This window comes from Aptenodytes forsteri, unplaced genomic scaffold (genome assembly GCF_000699145.1).
Source record: "Aptenodytes forsteri isolate BGI_AS27 unplaced genomic scaffold, ASM69914v1 Scaffold888, whole genome shotgun sequence".
Classification (NCBI taxonomy): domain Eukaryota; kingdom Metazoa; phylum Chordata; class Aves; order Sphenisciformes; family Spheniscidae; genus Aptenodytes; species Aptenodytes forsteri.
In genome coordinates, this window is record NW_008796057.1 from 77275 (window position 1) to 84728 (window position 7454).

At 61.5% G+C, this 7454-nt stretch overlaps 1 protein-coding gene across 1 annotated transcript in view; it reads left to right on the forward strand.

Annotated features, from left to right (window-relative positions):
• GLRA4 (glycine receptor alpha 4) overlaps nucleotides 1-1130 on the forward strand; it is a 7075-nt gene extending 5945 nt beyond the window's left edge. The window contains exon 8 of the mRNA XM_009286292.2: nucleotides 843-1130. Within this exon, the coding sequence (XP_009284567.1) occupies nucleotides 843-1130 (288 nt within the window). The remainder of the gene's footprint in view (nucleotides 1-842) is intronic.
• Nucleotides 1131-7454: the final 6324 nt, after the last annotated feature.

Genomic DNA, 7454 nt, shown 5'->3' on the forward strand with positions numbered 1-7454 from the left:
GCCCCCCCCCCCCCCCCCCCCACCAACATGGGGGGAGATGGGGTGAGCAAGGGCAGAGGGACCAGCAAGGAGTCTAGCTCTCTCAGCCTCCCTCCTCTGCTGCACTGGGCAGCCCCCACCAAGCAGCTGTGGGGAGAAAGGGGGGTCTGGGCCCTTGGAGGAACTGGGAGGCCCTGCAAACCCTGATGGTAGCCAGGCTCCTGCATCCCTGCCCAGCTCTGCCCCAGCAAGCTGCCTGCCCCCTCCTGTTCACTGGCACAGGCATGCTTCCACCCCACAGCAAACACAGCTGCTGCAGCAGTGCCTGCACTCCCAAGCTCCCTGCAGCCCAATGCACCCTGCACCCCATGTGCTCTGCACCCCAGTGCACCCTGCACCCCTGTGCCCTGCACCCCCATGCAACCTGCATTCCCTGCACCCCCATGTGCCCATCTCCCCCCCCACCCCAGTTCACCCCCATCCCCCTCGCTGCCGGAGAGCTGGGGTTCCCAAGCCCGCAAGCTGGAGCTGGGAGGAGGCCAGGGGGGGATCAGTGTCGGGCTGCCAGGGTCAGGGTTGCCCTTGGATGCACCCTTAAAACACGTGCCGGATGACAAGGCGGTCAGTGCTTGCCCCCACACCCTTTGCACGCTGCTGCCTGCCTCTGCCTGCAGCTTGCCGGCCCCGTGCTTTTGCCTGCATGCTTCGGGCTTTCTGAAATAGCGCCTAACCTTGCGCCGGGCACTTACATGACCGTATCACCCAGCAGTGGGGTGTATAGGGCATACAGCCACAAGCACCTACTCGCCCTGCAGTATCGGTGTCCACAGGGTGCCCCAGCTGACAGCCTTTCCCTTTGCCAGGAGGAAGAGCTTGTCCGCGAGAGCCACTTCTACTTGCGAGGCTACGGGCTGGGTCACTGCCTGCAGCCGAAGGACGGAGCTGGGGGGGGGCCTGGCATCTACAGCCCCACCCCAGCCAGCATGCTGCTGCGGGAAGGGGAGAGCCTCCGCAGGTGCTACATTGACCGGGCCAAGCGCATCGACACTATCTCCCGAGCTGTCTTCCCCTTCACCTTCCTGGTCTTCAATATCTTCTACTGGGTTGTCTACAAAGTGCTGCGCTCAGAGGACATCCACTCATTGCCCTGAGGCCCTGAAAAGCGTGACTGCCTCTCGGTCTGACCCCCCTTCCCAGTGCGCCCAGGCGCCATGAGCTCAGCCAGAACCATGTTTCCCTGTCCTGGAGCAGCGGCACTGCCAGGCTGGGCCTTGGAGCCTGGACATGTGGTAGCCCCCACGTCCCTTCGGATACCGGGGAGCCCCAGTACCTTGGGATGCTGCACAGCTGGTGGCCAGGGAACACCACCTTCTAGCCAAACACCCTCCACCTCTCTGCACCTTCCATGTCAAGGCTGCTGCTTCTCTAGGCTGCATCAGTGAGCTGTGGGCCACGAGCAGCCAGGTGAGAGGCTGCAGTCCTCTCTCCTCCCCTGGCCCAGAGCTCGGTTGCAGGAAACAGCAGGCAGCACCCCTGCCTGTGCCCGGACTGTGTGGGGTGCTGGCTATGGCCCCATAGCCCCCAGCAACAGACAGGGCCCCTCCGGCCCCCAGCCAGCTCCAACACACAGGAAAGCAGCAGCTCGGGGATGCTTCCTTCCCTGCAGAGCCCAGAGTTGCCCATGATGCCCATGGCCGCAGGAAGGACTGTGGCAGGGACACTGGGCAGGAGGCTCCATTTCCTCTGAGGAAATACTAGCCCTGGGGCAGGCAGCAGGCAAGCCCAGTCCCAGTGACGGTGAAGGGGCGCAGACGGCCACTGCAGCCGCAGACAGGAGCCGCTTGGCACCGGGGAGCCGGCACTGCACTACCTGCAGGGTAGGGCCCACAGCCCATCTTCTGAGGGAGATTTTTCAGGATGAAAGTAGTGGGGTGCAGCTTGGCCGATCCCTTTGGAGGAGTAGAGTGAGTGGTGGCATCCCCAGACTGCTGCATTCCCATGGCACCACAGTGCCAGCAGAGAGCCGGAGGTGAAAACCGCCCTGTTCGCCAGCTTTCTCCCGACCCTGTCGCCCAGGTGCGGTGTCCCCTGGGCGGGTTCACCCCTGCTGCTCCTCCACCAGAGAGGAGAGCATCCAAAACCTCAACAGGACAAGCTCAGCAAGGCTTCCAGCCCTCCAGACCTGGATATCCTCCATGCTTAGCAGGAAATAAAAGCAGTAGGTGATGTTTATGTAGGTCCTACAGAGAGAAACGTGTTGATGCTCTCCTTTCCCCCTGCTCACAGCCAGCCCGGGGAGGGCTCGCAGCCCGGCGGGGTCTGTCCCTCCACAGCCCTGGGCGCAGCAGAGGGCCCAGGGTCTTCCAGGCAGGGCAGCGTGGAAATGGGATTCACCCCTTTTTCCTTGGAGGCTGTGGTGCCACCATGGCACAGTGAGGGCCCTGGTGACCAGCTTGTCATGGCAAAAGGGACCCTGCAGGGCAGGGGGACATGGGCGGGAGGCCAGCACTGCCTGCTGAAGCCAGAACCGGGCAGAAACCCCCACCATGGCCCCTGGCCCCACTCCTCAGGCAGGCATCACCCTCTCCCTCACACGACTCACTGGGAGCAAAGCCCCACACCCCCCCACCTTCTGCCCAGCCCCCCAAACCTCACAGAACACTCAGCCACACGCACCCATTTCACAGACAGGGCAAGCAGAAGAGAACCAGCCCCAGGCCATGCCCGGGACCCACCAGGACAGGCCAAGCCAGCTCCGTTCCACCACCGTGCATGCCTTCCCCTCTGTGGGTGTCCCCACAGGGCCCCACCGTGTGTCCAGACCAGGCTTTCAAGACTTGTTTTTGGGGAGGCCCTGTTTGGATAAGGAGGAAGGGGTGCACCTTGTCTCCTTGGCTCACCCAGCCCCCCAAGGCAGCGCCAAATGGGGAGATGCCAGTGCCCGGGCAGCACCCGCAGGTGCTGGGCAGCCAAGCCTCCCTCTAGCAGCAGTGGGTTTTTAATCTTGCTACACAAATAAAGCCTTTCTGGGATTTTCAGCGGTGCGCTGGGGGTTTTTCTCTGCCAAGGACCCTTCAGCCAGCTCCAGCCGCTGGCAGGGCCCCCCATGTGTGGGAGGGACGTGGGGATGAGGGCACAACAGCCCTGTGAGGACAGGAGCCCTGACCTGCAATTACACCCAGATATCATTACCTCCACGGGTGATTTTTCTGACATAATTGGTGGTGATGGGTTTTATCTGCTGCGTGGGAGATGCCAGCAGGGCCGGGCGGGAGCCCCCTGCGAGCTCCTAACCCCAAACCCCATCACTCTCCTCCCCCCCCAGCTCTGTGGGGTGCTTCCTGTGGTCACCCCAGCTCCTTTCCACCCCATCCAGGCTTGGCCAGGGGACAGGACCTAAGACGGGGCAGATGTGGGGCCGGGGGGGGGGGCTCCAGCTCTGCAGTGGAGCTCAGACACCCAAACATGGGCGAGCATCCTGACGGGTGAGCCTCCCTGCACGGCCCCTTCATGCTGGCTCGCTGGGCAGGCGCCAGCCTTACAGAGCTGCCAGCTGTCCCGGGGGGCTTACACCAGCCCTGCAGTGCCATCCGGGGCCGGTGCTTTTGTCCCCAGCTGCCACGGGGGCAGGGAGAGCCCGCAGCTGAGGGCTGAGCGCCCAAGCAAACATCAATCTCCCTCTGTCCTCCCAGCCAAGTTTCACAGACCGGCTCTGTTGGTACCTCGCAGCCCTATCACCCGCCCAGCCCCGTCGGGGTCTTCTGTGGCAGGGAGGAGAGAAGGTGAGGTGCACTCACTCACTCACTCAACTGGGGTTGTTCTTTAGATGGGACAAGCCAAACCCCGCTGAGGTCTTGCTCCTGCCCCCATCCAACCCAAGAGAGGACATGGCCAAGGGGAGAGCCGGGAGCCATTTCATGCCAATGCAGTGCACCTGGTTTCTTCACTCCCTGCTCTCTCTCCTTTCTCTCCCTTGCCAAACGTTAGGTCTGGGCACCTGGCATCTGTTTGGAGGTAAACACTGTAGTCAGCCCTAAGCCACCCAGCTGCGGGAACCGGCGTGTCCCAGAAAAATGAAAATGGTAAAAACCCAACACATCCTTCCTAAGCTAAAGCCCCTGGGTCCCACACGCTGGTTGCAGTGATGGGGGGAGGGGGCCTTGCTGCTGGCACCGCAATAGCAAAGGCATGAGGGGAGCACTGGCCCACAGCCCTTTGCGGTTCGGGTGTCTCCAGGAGCAGTTTCGGGGTGAGGAGCAGCACTCAGCCCCCGCCCCTGGTCCTCCCAGCTTGGATTGGGAGCCGCTGGGACACCCACACAGCTGCAGGTCTGTCACTGCCCTCCAGCACACAGCTCCAGCAGGTCCCTCACATCTTGGGGACAGCAGCAGCGCCCAGGCTGGGGGTGCTGAGCCCCACACCCTTCCACAGGTCACAGCATGGCCAGGAGCCAGCTCAGGTGGCTCCATCCCCCAGCAAAGCCCATGGCCTTTGGACAGAGTCGGTTTTCCACTTCCCGCCTGAGGCTGTGCATTGGGGGACACATCCCAGCCACCATGGGAAGCAGCGGTGGGCACGGGACCAACAGCCATGGCCAAGTCAATTGCTGGTTTAAATGGAAGTTAATGGAGTTACACTGGGTTAACAGGACTCCCAGACAGTAAAATGAGCATCATCATCACTGGCAGCTTCCCAACAGCCTGCCGACAGCATGCCCAGGGCCAGGTGGCCACAGGCACACAGATTTGGGGCAGCACAGCCCCTCACCAGCCCCAGGGTCTCCCTGGGGCGCCTGCATGGGGTTGAGGAAACGTGCCCTTGGCTGGGCACTGCGACAGCAGGCCCCTGCTCCGCCAACCTTAGAGGGCCTGATCCTGCTGGAGCCGAGCTCTGCCACTGCACATGGCAGCATCGGGGTACCAAACTTTCCCTTCCTCTTCCCCTCCCTCACCAGGGCCTCCTGCCTGCACCCACAGCCTGGAGCTGCCTTGGGGCAACATCAACTGCCAGAGGTTTAGCAAACCACCCTGTCCAGATGGACCAATACCCACAGGACAGCATGTCCCATGCTGTTTGGGACACTAGGTTCAGAGCCAGGCGAGTTCAATGCAGCAAGAACAGGTGACAGCCCTGCCAGGGCTCTGAGCACTCAGCGCCTTTTGCATGTTGCCTGGGCACAGATTATTTTTTTAAATAAAATATCAAGCTCCAAAGTCAGCCAGCCAGTCCTGAGTGGGCCAGGGCTGCTCCCTACAGATGGGGAAACTGAAGCACGAGGAGAGCACCAGGAGCTGGACTGGCAGCATGCCCTGCTGGGATCCAGCCACGCCACGGCGCACGGGGCCTTTGCAGGACCGCAGACCCGCTGCGGCCGGCCCCATTGGGGCAGGATTTTTCCACCACAGGGAAGGTCCAGGTGCAGGGCACTCATGCAGCATGGCTGTGCCGGCACCCCAGCCCTCAGCACAGCTCTGCCAGTGCTGCCCTCCGGACAGAGGAGCCCCAGGAGCCAAGTGGCACTTTGGCCCCCAGCATGCCCCTGCCATCTAAGCTGCAGCATCACACCACAGCCTGTCACCTCTGCCTACTCAGAGGGGTTTTGCCAGTGCCCTGCCAAACCCCACAGCCACATCCACCCCCCCGGCATCACTTTGGGATCAGCCTGCACCGCTCAGGGGAAGCCAGCCAGCACATGCAGGCCATGGAGCACCCCATGTGCTCCCCAGCCCAAGGGGTGTGGGTGTGCCAGGTACTCCTGGGGGCAGGCAGGACACCTGGGAGGGGGCAGTGAGGGAGGGCTGGAGCCCGGAGACAAGCAGGAATCAGCCCTGCAGCACTCCCAAGCTCTAGGAATACGGGTAACTGCCCAGCTCCGGGCTGTGGTTTTGCACAAGAAAAAACAAAGCAATGAGGTTTTCCAGCCCTCAAAGCAGCTTGTTTTGTCTGACTTTGAGAAGCCTCTGCGCTTCAGCCCCTCAAGGGGCAGGGGAAGGATCCTGGCACTGAAACAAGGAGCAATTATCAAACCACGGTCTCTGAAGAGCTTTTGTTCCCTGGATGCACCAGAGCAGGGATTGGAGGACACCTAGCGAGATGCCTCAATGGCCCTGCGCACCAGTAGCACCCAGAACCCAACACCATAGCGGCCCCGGCCCTGCAACGGTCCCATCTCACTCCCCTCCTCCTGCTATGGCCCCACAACAAGAGCTCCAGAGGGGCTGCAGGGGCCTGTCCAACCCTGAGGGAGATGCACAGGGGGGAAGAATTGGCTCCTCGTTTCCCATTTCCCACTGCTGCCTTGGCAGCGAGAGCCTCCATGCCTCCCTGACAGGTCACACATGCTGCCAATGATGATACCTCCAGCAGGATGAGGCCCAGCAGTGCTCACAGCTGTGCGACTCCTGCAAAAACAGGGATTAAATCCAGGGCTCATCTCAGAGACACTGGCTGGGATGCAGGTGCCCCTTACAGCTCTCTGGGTCCTGCTGACATCAGCATTGCCCCTTCCAGAGGTTCTCATCTCACCCTCCCGTCAAGCTGATTTTACTGGTGCAAATGGGGCAGTGCCCAGTGACTATGACTTATTCTCATGGCTGAACTTGTTTGAAGAGAGACCATAACCTTTGAGTGCAAAGATCTGGATGGGCACAGGCACCTCAGGCAGAGGCATGCTGGATCCAGCTCCTCAGGGATACCCACAAGCAGCCAGAGCAGCAGCAATCAGCCTGGCCATACCCGATGCTCTGTATCAGCCTCTTGCCAGCACTGGATCCAGCCCCAGGCTTCACTCTGATCCTTGGATCCCTGCAAGAGGAGAGGCGGGCTCTGCAGAGACCCTGTTCCCCTTCCTTACCTCCCAACCTACAGTACCATAAAACACCCTGAGCTCACAGTAGGGACCCTGCCAGCTCCTCAGCACAGCCAAGGCACCCAAGAGCCCTGTGATCCAAACACCCCACGCAGCCAGGACAGGCAGGCCACAAGATGCTGTCTGAAGAAACACCGTAACACCAAACCCCTCCTCCTCCACTGATGTTTCCAAGCTGTCACGGTCAGGGAGTGGTAGTGCTCAAGGGAAAAGGCAAAGTGAGGAAGATGAACCCAGTGGTGTGTCTCAGAGGAGTGAAGGAACCCAGGAGGGTTAAGAGGGTAGCAGTGACAGAGGAGGAAAGAGAACGGGGGGAAGAAGGAGCTCTGAGGAGGAAAGTGTCATCACAGGGTTCATTCAGGAGCTGCTCACAGGTTTTGAGGCAGGGCTGAGGACTGGAGCCAAAACTAAGCCCTGGGCCCATGGGGAACAAATACCCCTTCCACAGGACCCTGTGCTCACACGGTCAGCGCTGACGCCACGGAGCACGCACAAACGCACTGCCCCTGCGCTCACGGGGGCCCCAAGCCTCGCCAGGCCTCCACGGTAGCTCCGGCACTTCTGAGCCCGGGCACGGGGCCGCGCTGCTGCAGGACCAGGACCAGGC